The sequence below is a fragment of the Rhamphochromis longiceps genome, linkage group LG3 (genome assembly GCF_057381845.1).
Source record: "Rhamphochromis longiceps isolate RC_006_pf linkage group LG3, R_longiceps_female_GT1.1, whole genome shotgun sequence".
NCBI lineage: Eukaryota > Metazoa > Chordata > Actinopteri > Cichliformes > Cichlidae > Rhamphochromis > Rhamphochromis longiceps.
Genome location: NC_140559.1, coordinates 46,990,464 through 47,012,392, shown reverse-complemented (window position 1 = coordinate 47,012,392; position 21,929 = coordinate 46,990,464). Strand labels below are relative to the sequence as shown.

At 41.4% G+C, this 21,929-nt stretch overlaps 3 protein-coding genes across 4 annotated transcripts; 2 read left to right on the top strand and 1 right to left on the bottom strand.

Annotated features, from left to right (window-relative positions):
* The first annotated feature begins 3,514 nt into the window (after positions 1 to 3,514).
* On the top strand, positions 3,515 to 6,401 carry LOC146675061 (gamma-aminobutyric acid receptor-associated protein). Its single transcript, XM_085400110.1, has 4 exons — positions 3,515 to 3,752; positions 5,048 to 5,126; positions 5,227 to 5,345; positions 5,494 to 6,401. Exons 1-4 carry the CDS (start codon positions 3,663 to 3,665, stop codon positions 5,572 to 5,574), a joined length of 369 nt encoding a protein of 122 aa, XP_085256236.1. The 5' UTR covers positions 3,515 to 3,662; the 3' UTR covers positions 5,575 to 6,401.
* A 1,009-nt stretch (positions 6,402 to 7,410) lies between these two features.
* Positions 7,411 to 12,566, top strand: gps2 (G protein pathway suppressor 2). Its single transcript, XM_085400055.1, has 11 exons — positions 7,411 to 7,563; positions 7,965 to 8,082; positions 9,379 to 9,488; positions 9,586 to 9,698; positions 9,785 to 9,864; positions 9,947 to 10,026; positions 10,129 to 10,300; positions 11,598 to 11,675; positions 11,770 to 11,846; positions 12,000 to 12,095; positions 12,287 to 12,566. The coding sequence occupies exons 2-11, from the start codon at positions 7,989 to 7,991 to the stop codon at positions 12,377 to 12,379; spliced, it is 993 nt and encodes a 330-aa protein (XP_085256181.1). The 5' UTR covers positions 7,411 to 7,563; positions 7,965 to 7,988; the 3' UTR covers positions 12,380 to 12,566.
* A 281-nt stretch (positions 12,567 to 12,847) lies between these two features.
* Positions 12,848 to 21,643, bottom strand: LOC146675059 (eukaryotic translation initiation factor 5A-1). 2 transcript variants are annotated; one of them, XM_085400063.1, is made up of 6 exons: positions 21,176 to 21,632; positions 19,665 to 19,837; positions 19,118 to 19,222; positions 16,684 to 16,815; positions 16,502 to 16,574; positions 12,848 to 13,834 (listed from the first exon to the last, which is right to left on the bottom strand). In XM_085400063.1, the coding sequence occupies exons 2-5, from the start codon at positions 19,830 to 19,832 to the stop codon at positions 16,512 to 16,514; spliced, it is 468 nt and encodes a 155-aa protein (XP_085256189.1). In that variant the 5' UTR covers positions 19,833 to 19,837; positions 21,176 to 21,632; the 3' UTR covers positions 12,848 to 13,834; positions 16,502 to 16,511. The 2 variants fall into 2 exon arrangements, with proteins under 2 accessions (XP_085256189.1, XP_085256197.1); XM_085400071.1 differs by lacking the exon at positions 12,848 to 13,834 and having other exon boundaries at positions 13,913 to 16,574; positions 19,665 to 19,834; positions 21,176 to 21,643.
* Positions 21,644 to 21,929: the final 286 nt, after the last annotated feature.

The window sequence follows — 21,929 nt, the reverse complement described above, 5'->3', positions numbered from 1 at the left end:
AAACTATTTGATGCCATCCTGGTTTCATTTAATAAGAATTGCACTTAATCTCCTGTTTTTTTTGTTTTTTTGTTTTTTTTTTTTGCAGTTTGTTTGTTAGTTGATTCAAACTTGCAGCCTTCCCACCCCTTTGCATTTTTTTTATTTTATTATTATTATTTTATTTTTTTACCCATTCCCCTTTTTATTGTATCGGTTCAACTATTAGACGCTCCATCTTTAAATGCCTTCTGAACAATGTCAGTCTTGTCAAGGCTCACAGCGGCTTCTTATTGGCTCTGTCTCCAGGTCTGTGTTACTAATAAAACACTTGTCAGTATCGACCAGTTACAATTCAGCTTGTTTTCTTTTACTGCGAGTAACACCCTTCATGTTTGAGCCCTAACATTTTGCAGCTCTAACTTCACTGGAGTTCAGTTTCTGTGAGAGGAACACTTTGGTTAATCATCTGCTGCCACCATGTGGTGTAACGGGGAACTGCACTGATCTCAGACTAACTTTGTTTTGATAAAGGCTTTTTCAAACTGGAATAACCTTTGTCCCCAAAGCTCTAGACAATGGCTTTCTGTCCCATCTTTGTTGTTTATTTTATCTACAGCTTGAACTTGAGACAAAAAACAGAAGCTGTTCTTGTTCATGTAAGCTGTGCGTTTAAGCACTGCTGCAGGCCATAATCGCTTCTAAGTTTTTATGTGTACGTTTATTTGTTTTAATTGTGAAGAAAAGTGTAATTTTAAGACAAAGTATGCAAATTAGTTTTCTCGTTTCTATTTTTATACGCATCTCTACTTGATGATAAAACATCCTCACATGAAGTCCGTTTGGGAGAACTGCTGACCATCTCAATCATGTTGCATAATCTTAATCAGCAGGTAGTGTTTTGTACTGTTTTGTGACTGTTTTGCAAATGAATGACTGTCAGTGAAAAGTATCGACGTTTTTCTTACTGTTAGTGTATCAAGCATGCAGTGCAATAGTCCTCTACTATAAGCCCTGATTTGGTTGCACATCTGCTAGCCAGCCATAGCTGTGCGTGTGATGATGTGTGAATGTTTTTTTTTGTCCCAAGCTGAAGACTTCAGAATGTGATTTCTAATCACGGTATAAGGCTGATACAGTATATGCTTTGGTTTGCTAACACCTGCCTCTCACTGATGATTTAAAGGTTGAAACGCAGAAAGAGGTAAATATGATTTTGCCTTTTTGACCACAGCTTCCTTCCAGCCACCTTATTAAAGGGAACCTATTACGCTCTTAGACTCCTCAGTTTATCCCCTCAAACAAGTAGTTTAAGCTTCCTTCCACCTTCCCTCTAAGCCAAAAGTCTTCTGATTAGCTGCCCCTGCTAAACGGGGGCAAACAGGCAGGTGGGAGAAAGGCAATAGAAGTTATTTTGACCCTTTAAACAGATGGGTTACAGCAGTGGATTCCATTCCTGTCAGCTAAGGTCAGGAAACAGACTACAGTTTGCAGAGGCTCACAAAAATAAATGTTGCCTGGTCTGATAAATTTCTGCTGCAGCATTCAGATGGTAGACCCAGAATTTGACCCTGCCATCCGCATGAAAACATGGTTCCATTCTTCCTTATATTCACAGTTGAGACTGCTAGTGGTGGTGTGATGCTGTGGAAAATATTATCTTGGTTCACTTTGGGCCCCTTAGTATCATGTGAGCATCATTTAAACACCACAGCCTACCTGATGATTGTTGCTGAGCATGTCCATCTCTTTTGAGTAGTGCACGTATCTTCTGATGGCTGCTTCCAGCAGGATAACACACCATGTCACAAATGATATCAAAGTGGTTTCTCGAAGATAAGTTTGCTTTAGTTTAATGACCTCCACAGTCACCGTGTCGCAGTCCAATAAGCACGCTTGGGATGTGGTGAAGTAGGAGACTCACATCATGGATGAGCAAATCTGCAGCAACTGTAATGCTGTGTGATCACGTCAACGTGGACCAAAATCTTTGAGGAATTTTTTCCAACAACTTGTTGAATCTGTGCCACAGAGAATTGAGACACCTAATAAAGTGACGAGTGATAGAAAATTAGGAAAACCGAAATAGATGCCCCTTTAAACCTGCCTTGCTTTCATCCACCTTGCAAATCGAGCGGATTTCTTTGCGAGCTCACTCCAAGAAGAGTCTATCATGTTATCATTGATCAATCTCACATCCCTGTTCTCTGTTCACCGTTTCGGTGGGGGGAGGGGAGGAGGAGTTGGCTGTCTGGTTGGGGTCTGGGATGCAGGGCCTCCCTGCTGCTGCAAGACCGGGGGTGTTGTGCTTGTCTCCACCCCAGAGCAAAGGGCAACATCTCCTGGGTCTTGGGGCAGATTGCCCCTCTGGGGGTGATAGTACCTGGACCTGGAGGGTGTGAGTGTGTGTACAGCAAAAAAAAAAAGAGAATATCATGTAAAATAATAATAATATATAATGTAGATCAGTCAGCATTTGACATCAGCTGAGTATACACTTTAATTTTTAAAGTTCCTGCTGTGAAAGAGCCATGAGACTGAAATCTAGAACACTAAGGGGTAAAAATACAACCCCAAAAAATGTATAACAAAGAAAACAAGAGACAATATTATCTAAAATGATCAGGCAACTTTCTGGTCTGAAGCAGGAGAGGGTTGTTTCTCTAACAAAAATATGTGCAGTACTTTTTAGATCTATACAATCTGTGTCATCACTGTGCACAAGAGGAGATCATGAGGTTTTCAACCACAGTGATGTCACATGGATGTGACTCACAGACCTGTGGGTCATATGCGCAATAGGCAGGTGAGTGTTTCAGGATGTATGAGTGGCAGCTTTGGAGGCACAGTTTGTTTACCAAATGTGTTCATGACAAAATATTAAACTTTTTTTTAATATAAATTGTGAATAAAATAACCCAGTAAATTCCCAGAGTTACACAAAGTTATCCTAAAACCAGCATTTAGCAACAATTTGCGTAAATGATAAAACTCCTGGTTATTTGCTTCTTTCGTCTGTTATGGTGTAATGAGTCGTAAACCCCGAGTAATTAGAGGAAACTTAGTGGGCACTGTGTTCACCATTAAATACGCAGTAACTTGTGCTTACATACAATAATCCAACATGCTGCAGAAATGTGAATAAACGTGTTTGGTTCAGGGTTTATCACCGGGAGCGAAAGCTCCAGCACAATGAAATGTCGCATGTTTTTCGGTTTCTCCTCCCTAACCACAAACTGCTGGGCCTCGGTCATATGACAAGGACAGATCCCTCCTCAGTGCCCTGCCCCGCGTCTTTATGCGCAGCGGCTGATAAAAAATAAAATAGTTCCACGTAAAAGAAAAGAAAAAGACAGAAAGGCAACATTGATTCGTAAGCTCTTCGTATACTGTTTATTTCAAGATTATTATTATTTTCTTCTTGAATACGCGTCGATTATCATCACACAGTCGACGTTAATGGGGTTTAAAACAAGGTGAGGTACGCCCCTGCGAACTACCCATTTCCTCTACGTCATGTTGTTATTGTATCCCTCCGCTGCAGTCGCACTAGGAAAACAGCTGTGGCGAGGCTAAGGCTAGCTAGCATCGTTTGTGTTTGTGTGTCCGCGATTCGAGTCAGTTCTTAAGCAACCCGTACCACCGCGGAGTGACCGACTTGTTGTCTGTCATCTCTTTTAAAGATGAAGTTTCAGTACAAAGAAGAGCATCCCTTTGAGAAGAGGCGGTCCGAAGGCGAGAAAATAAGAAAGAAGTATCCGGACAGGGTGCCAGTAAGTAGCTAACGTTAGCACCTTGACAGCTAGCTAGGTTGCCTTGCTGTTATACTGCTGTCAGGCTAATTTCGTTATGCTCACTGTTTTATTTTTATTACTAATTTAATCTTAAAATCTAAATGTGATATTGTAGAGAGATTTTACCCACACAATATATTGCTTAGTTTGTTTACTGCCACGTTGTAACCGCCACACATGGTAGCTAACAACGGCAGAGGTTAAGTAGGAATTTCGGCCGCTGTGAGCAGGCCAGCAGGTGATCTCCGTGTTATTCTTCCGTGAATCATCATTGGTGGCCAAATAATGGTGGTTATGACTGTGACGGTGGTTACGGTGAAGACATGCAGGTGTGCACAGACTCTTTTAGTGGTCTGTAGCTGGATGTTGAAACGCAGTAGAGCGCCTTAAAATAGATGCTGTCAACAAAACGGGGTTGTTTACGTCGCCCAGCTCCTTGCAGATAAATCATAAAGGCTTTCCCCAGTTAGTCTGGCCTATCGAGGCCGTCTGTGTCACAACTATCAGCTGATTTAATGTGGGGATTTCGGGTTTTTCCTGTAAAGTATGACGAAATACACTTTCCTTTCAATCATGATCACTTTTAAGCTTTCGTTTTACAGTCCTTCAATCCTAGTTTACCGTAAACTTGTTCTGTTGCTACAACAAACAATTAACTATCGTAGTCAATTAACCACTGCTTATTTTCTCTATTAATTGAATACTTATTTGGTCACTAAATGGTGAAAACAGTCCATTATAACTTCCCAAAGACCCAGAGAACATTCACAGATGTCGTGTTTTGTATGATCATTTGAATTAAAACTATCATTCACCATCATAAAATGGTACTGACAAAAAATGCACATCAGGTGCTAATTCATTAAAAAAAAAGGGGGGGGGGGGACGCTGATTAATTGTGCAGTCAGTGTTTACCGTGTGGGCAAGTGATATTTTACCGGTCCTATTTTTAGACTGGAGAGAGACTTAAAGAGGTTTAGTAGGGAAGGCGTTCAAAAATTAAACCGCACGTCTGATAGCCGGGGTGTAAATATACCAGGTTCTTTCTAACACTGAAATACTTTTGTGAAATATAATCTGTGTTATATTAAACACTTCGTCTGGGTTTGATGTGCCTGGCCTCGCTTGACTGACAGTTTGGTACACTCTCAGATCCCTTTTCTGAGACAATGAAGCGAACACCATATTGCAGCCTTTGTAATAAAAACATGTTGTACACCTGTTTTTTTTTTTTTTTTTTTCTTTTTTCTTTCTTTTTTTTTTCTAACCTTTAGGTAATTGTGGAGAAAGCACCCAAAGCCAGAATAGGAGATCTGGACAAGAAGAAGTACCTTGTCCCCTCTGACCTGACGGGTAAACATTGCCTTGGAGTATAAAAAGTTGTTGACTTCTATTTTAGAGTTGTAATGTCACATGTTAAATTTCTACTATTACATATTCTCTCTTTCATCAGTGGGTCAGTTTTACTTCCTCATCCGGAAAAGAATCCACTTGCGAGCTGAGGATGCGCTCTTCTTCTTTGTAAACAACGTCATTCCACCCACCTCAGCTACCATGGGATTGTTGTACCAGGCAAGAGTCCTGTTAAGCTTCCTGCTCACTCACATGCTCTCACATTATGGCTTAACCAGCATGTTGCCTTTGGTTGTTCCTCCTTAGCCTCTCCCTACATTATTGATATTGCGCTAACATGTTTTTTTCTTTTTTCCCCTCCCATCAGGAGCATCATGAAGAGGACTTTTTCCTCTACATTGCCTACAGTGATGAGAGTGTGTATGGGGACAGCCAAAGGGAAATCTGATCCCACTTCAACCACTACCCACCTTTCTGAGACCTCCACATCCATTCATTCATTTAAATATTAAATCCAGCTCAGCAGCCTACAGTTCCCAGAGTGAATATGTCAAATGCACTTTCACCACCCATGCATTACCCCTCTCGCATCCAGTTCTGTCTTTATTACTCTGCAGTCTGAATTGTATTTGTCTCCCGCTTTTCTTTTCAACAGTAACTAAGTGGTCTCATGGCCAGTTCAATTTCTAGTGTCAAAACCGATCGTACTTTACTTAAAAACAATGAGAGAGATTAATGAAATAATACTAGAAATAGGCCTTTACTATAGCTACTCCGGGTTTAAGGGAGAAAGGATTTAAATTGGGTGTTATTTAGAATGAACGCAAATGTTTTTTGGGGGGTTTTTTTTGTTCAGTTTTGTTAGCTTGAGCTTAGGCTGAGAAATGAAAGGGAAAGAACTCTTTCACTAGGAAAAAACAAACTAAAGTGACAAAATTTATTTAAAAGCATGTCAAGGAGAATTTAGCTTGCTACTCTGCATTGGACCTTTGCAAGGAGTATAATAGAATTCAGACTAAATAATCATCCTCTGCTTTCAGTGGTAAGACTATTATGTTGACTGCTAATGATTATTGTTGTTATTGTTGTTAATTTTTAGATGGCTTACTTTCTAAGGATTGTGTAAAGCTGAGTGCAATTTTTTTCTTCTATTTTTTAAGTTGTTTTTTTTTTTTTGTAAGAAGAAAAATTACAATTGAACTCTGTATACAGCTGCGTAACTGGCTCTTTCTCTCTATTCATGACCATACATAATAAAATGTGATGGAAAAACTACCTGCTGTTTGTCTTTTTTGTCCCTTTGCTACAGGGTAACAAGTAATTACACTTTTATTTTTTTTTAATTTTTTTAGCCATGTGAGTTGTGGCTTTCAATGTAATGAAACATTACACTGGTTAATTTGATGCTGTGCGCTTCAAGGGAGTTACAGTTTGCACAACATACAAAAACATGAACCTGTGATTTAGTTCATTTTTCTTCTGGTTGCGTGGGTTGCTTTATCATATCAGCTTCTGTTACTGCACTGATAATCTGACTTGCAAAGTCATGCATGTCCACGTGTATGTTTATAATTTTTGATATATGCAAGAAAGACATTTGACTCCAACATCTATTTTTTTCCTCCACCTGCTTTCTTTAAGTGTTACAAAAGTAGACTGGCATACAAAAAATAAACGTTGGGAAGGAAGCTCTGATGTGGCTTAGTTGGTAGGATAGGTTTTCTACTAATCAGAGAGTTGGTAGTTTGATCCCTGGCTTCTCTAGCCTACAAGTCAAAGTATGTTTAGCCAAGATACTAAATCCCAACTTGACCTCAGTGCATTTATGAAAAGAAAAGTGTTTGGATGAATGAGACTTACAGTTAGAAAGTACTTTGACTGATCTAATAGTTAAATAGTTCTGTGTAAGTAGCAAATAACAAAATAGGTAGTATGTAATGAAAGTATTAAAACATATTTCAGACTGGGGAAAAATAAAGCGGAACATGTAATTTACTGTTGTAAGTAATGAGGAAATTACTCATGTTTTGCCAATGAAATCAAATTGGTTAGCCCACATTCGGCACAAGGAGGCTTTGGTGTTTCCTAAATCTTTCCCTTGATAGGAAATCAAATATTTGAACTATAAAACTGTATAAGCATCAAGAAATAAAAACACGACATACACAAAACTGCTTGGAAGTTTCATTTTGCTGACGTCGACGTGAGAGTCGCCGCATTGCACTTCCAAACTACAACTCCCAAAGTGCACTTCGAAGCGTGACCGCCTTCTTTGAACCGGAAATGCAACAGCATCACCGGTGTGGAAATCGCTCCGTCTGTTTATGTTTTGTGGGAGACGTTTTGATTTTTATCTGTTTTAACCGCTCGAGTGCTATCAAGCTAAAAAACCGCCAGACGGTTAGATTCTTATTAAAAGACTCACAACGAAATAAAAGTAAGCTTTTTACAGTTTTATCAGCACTGAATTCAAAGTAGACCATGTAGGATAAAATACGTAACTCAGTAAAGTGCTCTGCAGCTAGCCTCGCTAGCTAGCGTTTTCCCCCGGTTAAGTTTAAATATGTTATTTTTGTTAGGGGTTTACACATGTAAGCTACATCACTTGTTATATTAAATTACTATGTTTTCTGTTGGTGCATTTTACTCTAAATATCGTCATGTATTGGGAGGTACAGCTATCTGTGCTAACTTAGGCCGATATCGGCTAGCTAGCGAGGCCTGTGGTTGTTACACTTGTTTGAGTGAGCGTAGATGCACACTTTGATGTAGTTTAATGAACTCTAAATATTTCCTCTGACCTTGTCGATTCATTACTGACATTTTGACCCACACCAGCTGGCCCCTCCACTGCCTGTCACAATGCCCGCCCTGCTTGAGAGACCCAAGCTGTCCAACGCGATGGCCAGAGCTCTCCACAAACACATAATGAGGGAAAGAGAGCGCAAGAGACAAGGTGCTTTCTCATTTTGTGTGTGTGTATGTGTGTATGCGCTTTAAAAAGTATTTTAGCCCTAGTGTGTCACATCTGACACCTTTAAGGATCCTTGTAGAAATAAGCAAGCACTGTTAAGACGCTGAGCTGTGTTTGGATAGGTAATACTCCTGGTCACAATTAAATATCAGCCAACCAGAGTATGAATTGTTTTTAGCATTTAGTCAATAAAACAAATTAACTTTTCATGTTCATGCTTTGTAATTCTGTAAAATTTGACTAAGATCTGCCTGCCTCATTTAGATTCAAGTCCTATGTTTATGCATATATTCTTCGAATAATCTATCCATCCATGATTGTGATTTTTTTGTGTAATAATACACTCACCTGCTGGTTTGTTAGGCACAAATTTATAATCATCCAGTGCATTTACCATATCGACATGGTCAAGACGACCCACTGAAGTTCAAATTGAGCATCAGAATGAGGAAAAAATGTGATTTAAATGACTTTGCTAAAACAATTTTACAACCAAGGTGCCACTGAATGGACAACACGTCAAACCATGAAGCAGATGGGTTAAAGCAGCACAGGGCACTGCTCCTATCAGCTAAGAACAGGAAACTGAAGCTACAGTTTGCACAGGCTCACCAACATTTTGCAACAGAAGACTGACAAAACCCCCCCAGACATTTGCTGATCTGACGAGTGTCAGTTTCTACTGCAATATTCAGATGGTAGGCTCACCTTTAGGTGTAAACGGCATAAGAGTATGATTCCATCCTGCTTTGTATCAATGGTGCAATAATATGGTGATTTTTCTCTTTGCACACGGTGGACCTCTTAGTACAAATTCAGAGTCGTCAGCCTGAGTATTGTTCATGAACATGTGTGTTTGCATGTCTCAAACCTCAAATCAAATTGAAACTGATTTCTTGAACATGACAGTGAGTTCACTGTAGTTAAACTACATCCACAGTCACCAGATCTTAATTTAATAGAGCACCTTGGGATGCGGTGGAACAAGAGATTCACATCATGAATGTGCAGCAGGTGTGTGATGTGCCATGTTAACATGGACCATTTCTGAGGAACGTTTACAGCACATCGTTGAATATGTCCAGTGAAGAATTAAGACAGTTTTAAAAGAATAAAGGGGTTCAACCCTATAATAGCAAAATGTACCCAAAAAATTGCCTGCTGAGTGTATATGTTATAGCTGTCTGCCTGCAACCTATTCTTTGGTCATAGATCTAAAAGGCAATCAAAAAAAAAGTAGCTACACTATACTCACCTTAATAAATAAACTTTTTTCAGAGGAGGAAGAGGTGGACAAAATGATGGAGCAGAAGATGAAGGAAGAGGAAGAGAGGAAGAGGACAAAAGAGATAGAGGAGAGGATGTCCTTGGAGGAAACGAAAGAACAGGTTTGAAATGTGACATTTCAGCTAGTCTGTGCTCCCAGCTTTATACAAAACAAAGTCTGTGTGTTCTTACACCATGATTTCCTCAAATAAACATCAGGTGATGAAGATGGGGGAAAAACTTCAGGGACTACAAGAAGAGAAACATCAGCTCTTTTTACAGCTCAAGAAAGTTCTCCACGAAGAGGAGAAAAGACGAAGAAAAGAGCAGAGGTATATATATATATATATATACTTAGTTTGTTGTTTTGTCAAAGGATTGTTAATTGTCGGTTAAGCTTTTTGGTCTCCCTCTTTAGTGATATTACAACTTTGACATCAGCGAGCTACCAGCAGAGTCTGCCCATGCACCCAGGACAGCACCTCCTCGGCATTCAAGGTGAGAAAAGTTCCAGGTTCTGCGCGTTGCCAGAGTCGTCATTGTTTTTCATATAGTGACATTCTCCTTTTCTCTCCTTCAGGCAATCCAGTCAGCCACAGCAGACCTGGCCCACTGCTCGGAGAAAGGAGCAAACAGCTGTTCCCAGCTGCTGTCCTCCCTGTGAGTAAAAGGAGTGTTCCAGTTAAAGAATTTATAAAATATAATACAATCTATATAATATGCTTCTTACAGTGTTTACATGTGCACGTCGTCCTCTTTTAGGCACGTCATTATCAGACGCCTGGCTTCAGCTCAGGCTCCGCAGAGCACGGCCAGTTCAGCGGAGGTCAGGGGGTCCATGAGCCCTACGGAGTGGCTCAGGCTCAGCATCCTTCCAGCTACGCCCCTGGACCCTCAGTGCCAGTCAGTTTCGCAAGCAGCTCTCAGATCAGAGGTAAGATGAGATAAGATTTCTTTGCTGTCAGTGTGTACAGTGGTACAGTAAACATTTGGGTAATGTGTCACAGTGACATGACTTACATATTTTATCATATACACGATAAAAAAAACTGTATAAGACAGGAAGAAACAGGAAACGAGGGAGTTAAATAACATGCAGTGCCATAGGGCACCAGGTCAAAAATGATTACAAAAAAATAATAATAAACACAGATGGATTGATGGATGGTGATGTGCATCACAGTACACAAACACAAACATGCGTTATACACTAGTTGTAATTGTGTAAGAGGTCATTTTGTCCTTTAATGTTCAAACAATGTTCTCTAGTGGCACAGTGAACACACAAAGAAATGAACTATCAGCATCATGTGTGCGATTCCTCCGTCTTTACTTGGATTTCAGGAGTTGACATAGAAATCAATCTGAGCCGGTTGTAGGCTGCTGTGTCAGGCTGGGCTTCTTGAAATATAGTTGGGCAGTCGAGACGGAGGGCATAGCCTCTATTCAAAGGCTAAGGAAGGCATTCTAGTAGTTTTAAGGCGATATCCTTATCAGAGTCTTGACAGTAATAAGCGTGATACACATAAATATAGCTCAAGTTAAACTAATATATGTAATTGTTTGAGTCCATATATGGTTCAGAGAACATTATGTGTGTGAGTGTGTGACCTCAGGTAAGCAGTGGATCATGTGTGTGTGTGTCTGTGTGTGGTCTGAGTGATCAAGCTTCATTCTGGGCCTGCGTCAGAGCCCTGTGGATGTTTGAATTTGAAAAGAAAGGGACGACTGTCCAACCAATCAGAAGTTAGAAACAGTGCTGGTATTTTAATATGTGTTCATTGGCGTAAAGAGAAATGCTTTTGATGAGCAAGATGCATGTTTTAGTAGGCTGAGCCCATCTCAGCCCACAGGTGCCGCCAGTCTTTGCTGATTTTCATTGACATAGACGTGTACATCGTGTTTATACAAATCAACTATGAAATCATTTCTCGCACAGTTTGAAAATCTCCTCTCAAACAGTCTAAGCGCAAAACTGACAGTCCAGCCGACAGCTTTCGTTTGATCAAAGCGCCCTGATTTCAGCCGAAAAATAAAATCCCCCACTGAGTGCGAAGTCATTTTTCTTTAAGCTTGTATTTTTCAAGTGTGGATGCACCGTGGAGTTGGCGGCATGCTATTTAGATGCTGCCGTGGCGTCAGTAATTTCAGAAACCCGCTGATTGATCATTAAAACAATCAGATCACAGTGAGATGTATTGATTGTAATGACTTTGCCTTTTTCCCCACAGGCGCATCTGCATTTCAAGCAATGCAGTACCTCCCTCACCAGCAGGCTGGTTACCCTGTTCACTTCACCTCCCAGCAAGGTGGGTTTCACTGCTGTAAATTATACCTATGTCTAATTCCACGATCTACATAAAATTCAGAGGAGTTGTAAAGTAACCTGACCATCTTCTGCAGGATACATCCCTGGAGCAGGAATACCCCTGCAGAAGCAGCTGGAACATGCTAACCAACAGTCGGGCTTTACTGACGCAGTAAGACCGTTTCAGCTTTAGATGCTGCGAAGCAGAAACAGCAGATGTTGCTGGAATATTAGACAAACACAAAAATAAACTCTGTGATATGTGATCATCTAAATAATAGACGTTATCCATTAGCTGACCACAGTTTTCCTTCCGTCATGTCAGAGTGGTTTGAGGCCCATGCACCCCCCAGCCATGCATCCTTCCACCCCAGGTCTGCTGCCCACATCATCGATGGCGGTCCAGATCCCTACTGCAAAGGTGAACCCTCAAAACACACACACCATTTGTTTTTAATTCTGTGTTATGTGGTCAAGTAACTTGTATATTGCTTGTAATTCTTGTAAATATATTCAGTATAAGTAAAGTCTGAGCTGCTACAGTGTGTTTATGTTCATTAATGTTCTGCTTCTTGTCTGTCTTGTGATCATGGTTCCTCTTTCCTTCCCCAGGCTCCGTTTCAGAGCTCTCCCCAGAGCGCTCCCCGTCATAGCTTCCTGCCCCACAGCCAAAGCGGGCAGAGGTTTTACCACCACGGCAAGTAGATGATCAAACTCACCGGTGCTCAGATTTCAGAAGTCCACTCAAGATTCTGCCGATCCTGTTGGCGCTTAAATAGCTTTCTTTTTTTTCTTTTTTTGTAAGTAGGTTGGATTATGCCTTATGATCTGTTTTATTCCTTGTATAGTTGTTTTTTTTTTTTTTTTAGCTTTGTTTTAATGTTGTTAATAAGCTACTAAGCAGCTCTTCAACATATGTGCTCTGAGTTTCAGACTCATATTTTACTTCAATTAATGTTGTTATTTTACTTGCACTGTGAAGCCATCATCGAGGTGCTTATGTGCGTTTAACTGTTAGTAACACTGATAAAAGCCAGACTACGCGGTCCAGAGCCGGTCCTTCATATCCACAGTGACACCAGGGGCGTGTCCAGTGTGTCTGGAGTTCCTTTGCTCACTATCGAGTAGCAGGAAGTGGAAGAGAACGTGTACAGTATTTGGATTTAATTGATGTTTCTGATTTGTCTCTCTCTCACACACACAAACACACACATTGATGAACACTACTACAGATTAACTGAAAGATTGTTTCAATGTGTTACCAGAAAGTAAGAGAGCCATTTTCTGCCTCAAGTTTTTCCCATCATCCCTCACAGCTTCAATCAGGTTTAGGTCTGGTTTAAATTTTTTAAGCTTTTGCTTAAATGTTGTTAAATAAACAATAAGCAACAGCCAGCAGTTTGTGTCGTCTTTATTTGTTTTGGCCAAGAAGACATTCTGCACAGTTTGGACTGGCTGCATGAACACAAAGTAAGGACACCAAACCGCCACGACTCGTCCGCCTCCGAATCACTGCTCACAGTTTGAGAGTACGACAAATAATACTCCAAACAGTGAAGCGAAACGTTTTGGCCAGCGGACTTTAAAAAAGAAAAAAGAATTTCTCCTTGAAGAGGATTGGTTTCTTGTCTCTCTTTGACACGTCTCTTTAAACTTTTAGACAAAAACACGCTGAACCTTGGTGTGCCATGTCGGTAAAAACCCAAACTAATGATGATATGACGGCAGGAGGGGGCGGGGCTTGTAGGGGCCCAGTGCTGAAATGGTGACATACAGAAATACAAAATCGAGGCATGTATTTACTCCTGTATGGTACACGCTCAGCAAGCCTCAACAGAACAATGCAGGTGTGGAGTTGAAGCCCTTTATAAATTGGGGACAAATAATAATAGTCGTGACTTTAACAGCTTGTAAGTAGCTACTCAATCATACACCACCTCCATCTTTTGTGAGACCTACCACTACGCCTGGACACGTGTATGTACATGGAGTATGTTTTGTTTTTTTTAACTGTTTGACATTTCCAATGATTTATTAACTAATTGAACCTGAAGCAGGGACAGACAACTGAGAGGGAGAGAGTATGAAAAACAAAGAGGGAGAATAACTGACGAGGCAATATCCCCTCCTTTCCCCAGGTCCAGTGCATCTCGATTACCCCTGAAACAGAATTGGAAGAAGGGAGGGAGGAATGAGAAGAAAGGAAAGGAGAAGTCAGGAAGGAAGATGCTTAAGAAAAATAAATATATATATATCTGTCCTTAGAGATGTACTTTAATGAGATGGTTTAACTGGCCTCTGCAGAGGAAACATTGCACAGATAACAGTGACTTTATTCTACAGCCCACAGTGTGGAGGCGAATTACAGGAAAGAAAGTGCATAAACAGGTTACAATTACAACAGGGCTGCGAGCTGCTTCTTAAAGAAACACAGGAAGTAACAGGCTGTAAAATAAAGTGTAACCCACAGGAAAAAAGATAAACACTGATCAAATATTACAATATTAACTTTCAGCTTTTCATTTATATTTATACATAAGAATGATACACATGCTCTTAATAGTGTTACTGTGAAACACAAGTTTGACAAACTTGTATATGTTTTCCTCGGGTTTGTGGTGTTTTCTAGCCATCTAGATGGTTCTGGCATGAGTTGCCCAGTCCTGGCTGTAGAGATAACCTGAATGTGATGATCATAGTGCCAAAATAATGTATTTATATAACCAAGAAGTAAAGTATCTGAACAGAAATTATGACCTGGCTGTGAGTAAAAAAAAAGTCCGCAAGCCTCGACGTGAGCAGTTTAATGTAGGGACTATTTTCTTTCTGAGGTTTCCATTTGAATCCTGCGACCCACGAAGCATGCTGTGTTTGCAGTCAAACCTGATCACGGTGTGACGACAACATGCTGATGTTTCCACGAAGAATGGAGTTCCCTTATTTCAAAGCAAGAATGCAGATCATATTACTGCGGTGAAGCTTAGTGTCTGCTTTGTTTTTTGCTACAAGGTGGCCGTGTAGACACCGCTACACAAAGTCTACCCACGCACACAGATAATTATTATTCATTTTATTTTAATATCAACACTTTTATATCAGTTACATTTCTCTACAAGTACATTCTGTCTTGTTTATTGGTGAACTTCGCTTGGCTGGACTGTTAAAACTGATACCGATACTTGGTGTTTTAAAAATCCGATATTTCAATATATCGACCAATTTTTTTTATTTTTTTATTTCACACACACGAAACATGTTGTGGTGTTTGTAGCTTTTAGTTTATCAATGTTTTTTTTTTTAAAGTTTATTGACTTGTTTACGCTTTGCCCAACTCTGCTCGAATCAGCTGCTTGTACTATGCTGCATCCCAAACATTGAGTGTTTGCGAGTTCCACAGTGCCCTCTGCTGGACAAACTTTGCAGCATCAACATTCGCAACATGGTTGTAGAGTGTTTCTCCCATCTCTGTTTTACTTTTACTGATAGCAATATAACTAATAATGGCTGATAAAATACCAGCATATCACCATAATATCAATAAATCAGTCAGCCTGTAGTTGCGAGCACCGCTTTTGTGCTGTCCCAGTGTTAGCATTAAAAACCCTGTGATGTAATTGCCTCATTGTTTTATCTGTTAGCTCAGCAGGAAAATAAATCAACCACTGAGTGAGAAATCAGGAGTTCAATTTGTCCTCAGTGTGTCAAAATGTTGACAAGGAAAGAAAGAATGGAGATAGCTTATTAGCCAATTATTAATAACTGCATCAACACAAGAAGAAACCTGCCAGTCATGCATTGCTTTATAGATTTTACAAGCTGTAGTTGCCTAGGTAACATAAGGTATTTATTACCAGGATATATGTCAACCAACAGTATCCTGTAGCTCAACAGCTTGCTATGACAAGCTAGCAGTGGGCAACTTCTGACAGCTAAGCCAGGAGGATCTGTGTTTACAAGGGGCCATTAGTTCGAGCCTCTCGCCTCAGGTACAGCCACATGTCCTTCTGCACAGCACGGTTGTAGTTCGAGAGAAACAAAATAGTTCCTACACGAAACTGCTCACAGCAAGGTAATACGATTTTTCTGTTCTTTTTTTTTTTCTTTCCATCAATGGTGTGTGTTAGGGGACGTAACACAGTGTCATGGATGGGGCATTTAGTTCCACTGTACGATATTTCCAAAACCGGCCAACTCATGCTTAAACAGTCTAGATTCATAAACAGCACTACCGATGGAAACACATATTTGATTTGGGGGTGAACTGTTTCTTTAAAGGGTTAGGCAAATCCACCAGGTCACCCTGCTGTGCAACCACCACCTTATACAGTATTAAATTTGAAAAAAATTTGCAGAATTTGTAACATTTTGTCATCTGACATCACTAATATATCCAGTCCAAACAAGTATATACACAAAAACACGCATTCATATTTAAAAACATGGATATTTCCAGTATAGTGCATATTCGTAATTGTAAATAATTGTAAATAAGGTCATATTTATTTATTTTCAATAATAGCAAAGGCCAAATCTGTACAGCAAACCTCAGCCTCGGGTCTTGATGTCCAGAGTTGCCTTCCCCTTGCTCCACTCATGTACAACATCTGTGCGTGACTTCACACACACATTGCACTAGCATGGCACATGCTGGTGGTGCGTGGTGTAATGACCGAACTCACGCACATACATAATTTTACATGAGACACACTCACAAGCACAGACACACACACACACACTTGTCTTCAGGCAGGCTGGGGTCAGGGCGGCGGTTGCGGGAGGAGTTAAGAGAACAGCTGCGTGCTGCCACAGCCGCAGCTCTGCATTTACCTGCATGGGCTTATTTCCCCAAGGCTTTGATGCCAATCGCAGCTTCTTCATCCATTGCATTTAGAACGGTGATCTGAAAGAGCAGAAGTTCTTATGTAAAGTGCGATCATTTAAATTTGCAACGAGGCAGCCGTGGAAGCTGTTCGGTATCAGGCGCGGGAGAAAAAGGCAACAGTGCTCACCAGGATCTCCTCTCCGGCTTCATGCTTGCTCTCTATCTCCTTTCCCAGGTCTCCCTCTGGGATCTTCAGGTCCTCTCTCACCTCTCCACTGTCCTGGAGCAGGGACAGGTAGCCATCCTGGATCCCGATCAGCTGATAGAGGACAACAACAAAAAAAACAGTGAAAAAAAGAGACAGAAGACTCTAAATGAATTAGGATCTTTAATCACAGCGAGACTTTATCATCTTCATCTTTCTGTTCCTTAATTAATTAACTGTAGTTTTGTTGTTAGTTTGTAAGCTTGAGTGTACTGCTGCACACAACATGGTTTAATCCAGCATATCTGATCAACAGCGGCAGCACTCGATACTCTCTCTGCTCTCTGCACAAATATGATGTAACCTAGTTTCCATCGGTACGCGATGGGTTTGAGGTAAAAAAAAAAGAAGGTTTAAGTCTACATTTGAGGAATCATTAGAACATGACAAATGTTTATTTTTCTTTTACATTATCTATAATTTTCCTCTTCCTTGACTCTATAGAGAAACACCTGACTCTGATATATGCTCTCCTGTATTCATCTTCACCTGGTGCTGAGCATGGCTGCTGGATACTGAATATCTAAAATTACAACTCAAATGTCTTTTTGACCACCGATAAAATAACACAGAACAAATAAATGAACTAAACAAACCACAGCTAGTCAGGGTGCAAGTAAAAGCTGATTGACTGCCCATCCTGAGCACTGGGATAGACTGAGCCGAAACTGTAAAGCTGCTGCTGCAGAACCACAACAACATCCTGAAAGATGCTAAATAGCTCCATAGTGCATACAAGACATTAGTCAGTGCATTGTGCAAGAAAGTTTTCACAGGACTATGTAGCCCAGCGGCGCAATCGTCACTGCACTCTTACTACTTCCATAAGGAATTAAGAGGGTAACAAGCATCAGATGCTGATAATGAAATGCACTTGATTAACTGATCGTCAGCAAGTTTGAGAGCTTCTATAAAAGCAGACGTTTTCACAATTTGCAGATTTAGAGCATTTAGGTGTGTGGTAACACAAAACCACAGCCGTCTCAGGAGTGCACATCCTGGGAAATTTAGCCAATAGTCAGCACTAAAGTCAAACGTGAGGACATCCGTCTGACAGCTACAGCTAACCTGGGTCATACAGCACAACAACGATCCTCAGCATTTAAATCTACAACAGAATGAGTGAAAAAGAAAATAACTTAGGTCAAAGTTCACATCAAAACTTGACTGAAATACTGGAGGCTCACAAATCTGAAAGAACTGAAGGAATGTTTTATAGAAGAGAAAATTCCTCTGCAGTGATGTGAAAGACTAATAAAATCGTACAGACGAGCTGTTTCTACAAGCTATTGAATCACAGGGTGCACTTCAGGGAGTACTGGGAAAACTTCCTGTGTTGCAGGTGGATACCCAGATTAAACACGGCCAAAGTTTAAGTAAGGAGGTCAATATAAGGACAAGTAATCCATGTGAGCCACTGGATCACATGCTTTTCAAACCTTCTGTTTGCGAGTCACAGCCAATCAGAAAAGAAGATTTTTTAAATGAGAGAGGCACTAAAACGACACCGTAGGAGGGTATAAGATGAAAAGGGATTAATGTAAACTCTCAGGAATGCAAAGCTACTACAGCAGAATCCAAGAATTAAAATGTTTTTGTGGAAATGAGCTTAACGGGTTTTAATTTTTGGAGGATTTCAAAGTCACCTATTCTAAACTGGGTCTTTCCCCCAGTCCACACTTTGGCTTGTCACAGCAGGTAAAGCAAAAGTGTTACTGTTAACATTATTGATGGCCTGGTTCTATTTTTAGACACCGGGAGGTCACGACTGTATCAGTGAAACCCTGAAACTGAAACAACTACAGCAAATTCTGCCTCTTCTCTCTTCGATACATCCATGCGGCGCCTTCTTGCTTTCAAATGCGCGGCTGCGTAACAAAGCCGCAGGGTTCTGTTTTCCTTCCGTGCGCTCATGAAAGATTAACAGGATATTAAAAGACGTCATTAACGGCAGCATCTCCTCTTTCCTTCTCCGCGTCCACGTCTTGCAAATCTTCCCTCCTCCTTTTCTCGGGAAGCAATTGCTACCTAACTGCCGACTGTCCTCGAGCAGCCGGAAAAATTCTATCAGAAAATCTTGTGCTTATTAAACAGCGACACGCATATTTGTGGTTATTGCTGTGCTGTCAAAGGCGGGGACGTTGATTTTCTGGTGATGACAAATAACGCATTCGTAATGATCAAATCAAAGCTTTCACAGAGGCGAGGAGAAGGAAAGGCTCGATTTCTAATGTCACACGAACGTTAACTCAGCGTGACAGAGACGTCTTATCAAAGACGTCGCTTTGAGCGACTTCATTGTGGGAGCTGCAGAATTACTCCTACCAGCATGGGAGCCGCAGCATCTGTGTCTCACCTGGTAATCCATTCTCTTGATGTTGGGGACGTCCATGTTGTGAGTGGAGGGACAAATATCTTCATACTTCTTACCAGAGAATATGTCGATGCCAACCAAGTGCACCTGCGCACAAAAACACACACAGGATGAACAATCTCCTTTCTAATGGGCGTGCAAAGAGAGCACTTCAGCTACCTGCTATCCTCTAAAAGGCATGATTTGCTAGAAATAATATTTCCAAGTTTAGTACATGTAATTTTCCAAGTACTTGAAGAGTTGAAAGCTACAACCCTGATGAGGCACAATGTTTTTGAACAGGCTGAAAGCGTCAGTTCATATGCATTAATATTAGTGACCGTGACCTCGCAGTGCTAATTCACCGACTCTCGTCGCTAATTCTCCCTCAGCTGAAGCTCCAATGAAACTTCTTTCAGAACTGCGTTTATACTGTGTCCAGATTGGAGAAGACCTTTTTTTTATTACAGTCATTATTCTTATTTTGCGGATAGATGTGTCCCGGCATGAAGATCCCCTGTGTAATTCTGTACATCAGGAATTTACCGACCTTGGCGTGGCCGTGCTTGCCAGTCTTGGAGGTGGACATCTCAACAATCTTGCAGGGTCGGCCTTTCAGGACAACAAAGCCGTTTTTGCGCAGGGCAGAACACTGCATGGGGTAGGTGGAGGATGCCCCAGCATCACCAGTCTGGAAATCCAGCTCTGCATCTGCCATGCCTGCTGCAGAGGCCAAAGAAAGGAGAGTAAGGAGGTGTGTGTACTTAGCATTTCAGCTAAAACTGAATCTAGTTTTAATCTTTACCAGCTTAACCGGTCCTACCAACACTAACAGCTAGAAGCGGGCGGACTGGTCCAAGTATCGGTGCTGGTATCGGTGTCAGATCGATACAAGGATGACAGGATCAATAGTTTGTTTCTGTCTGTAGTGTTTGTGTGAATTGTGGTTTTTTTTGTTTGTGTGTTTGTTTTTTGGAGTGTGTGTGGTGGGGTATACTTCAAACATGATTATGAATAATGCCTGAATCTTTTTGTGCTGACTGTCATGTCTATTTTATTTGAGCCTATAGCGCATTTAAACAACGGAAGTTGACCCAAAGTGCAAAATGCGTACCCGAATAAAGAAATACTGATCATTTACGCACAATTTCTTACGTTTAACTCACGAATCCGAACATTTTAACTTTGGGAAATCTTTTTGTGCGTACAAATGTCTAAAACTACTCCTCTCGCATTTGAAATCCATAAGTAAATCAAAGAGGCGTCTCCGTAGGGTGACTTATTAAACCCGCTTGTTGTGAAGCAAAATAAAAAATGTTTCGGTAAGTCACACCCCGGGTGGTAAAAGTCTGTGTGCTCACTCCGCAGTGTACTGCGGCCTAGAGCTCACAGGACGTGCCACGGCCCGTCGGCTGCAACGTCGCTGTACCCCCCGTATTCATGCGCACTGGCGGCTGCACTCTGGCCGAGGCCCTCCAGATGAAGGCGGACAGCCCGCATTTTATGACCCTTAAACCCTCCGCACCATTAAGGAAAGCTTCTGCATCACAGTGGCGCCGGGAGCCCACACGCCCACAGACGTGGAAATTTGACTGAATGTTGTGCCTGTACCTCACAGTAATGACTAAGCTAATACCATGGCTACAGCAGCAGTCCGAGGAGATGATGCCTGCGAGTTTTTCGCAAAGTTTGTGCGCTGACTGTGAGAGTTCACAGAGGCGGTGGCAGAGTCTGCTCTCATTGACAATTTCAGCAGTGCCTTTTTTTAGGATTTGAAGAGCAAAATAAATTATAATGATAATGGCGAAACGGCTATGTTTCGCTCTCCCCCCCTCCAAACAAGAAACAGGGAGGAAAGCGTCAGTGTAACCAGACTGTAGCAGGATGTGATGGGTTAGCGGAGGGTGTGCTGGAGCTCTGGGTAATTAGGCTGCTGCTGGCAGCCTGAGGTTGGGGTTAAAGGGACTATAACAGGGCTTCGGACGGACATGTGCACAGGATAACTGAACTGCTCAGGCGCAAACACGCCCCGTCTATAGGATGTTTTGATTAGGAACTCACCCTAGTGATAATGGGTCTCCTCTCCTGTGTCACTTGTCAGCCTTTCTCCCCTTATTCCTCCTCCTCCTCCTCTTTTGCCTCTCAGTGTCCGTGCTAACCGGTCGTCTGGCCCGGAGCCTGTTTCCTCCTTGGTGGCTCGTTTGCGATGTCCCCAAATGTCTCTCTTTTTTTCCTCCAAACAAACAAACAAACAAACAAAAAGCTATTCGCTACCTCCTTTATTCCGCTTTCATTCCGGGTCTTTTAGCACACCTGTCCTGTCCCAGAGAGCAGTTTACCTCGTAAAGAGGTACACCGCCGCTAAACTCAGCCGCCTGGCCCAAAAGAATCAGAGCCCTAAACCCCGCTATGTATGTGCTGGCTGTACCCTGCACTCCACCTTCTCCGTCTCTTCCCTCATCCAGCTCCCCACCACTGTCAGGGCATGGGGAAAAAAGAAGTCTAAACTGCCCGCTTCCCTTTGGAACTATCAAAATAAAATCCCCATCCATGTTATTGCGTCTTTATTGCGCAGTTGTAACCGCTTTTCCAGGGTTTTAAAAATAAAATACAGCCTGAAGTTTTTTTTTATGTGATTCTAATGTTTGCAGATGGAGAGAGGGCAAAGGGAGGGCTCGTTATCCAGTAACGTTAGCTAGCACTGGTTAATTAGTTACATGCAGTTAGAATAGAGTGTATACTGCAGTGTAGCTACAGTGTAGCACATTCAATGCAATGTCTACAGTATTTATGGCAATACAATGACATTTCACAT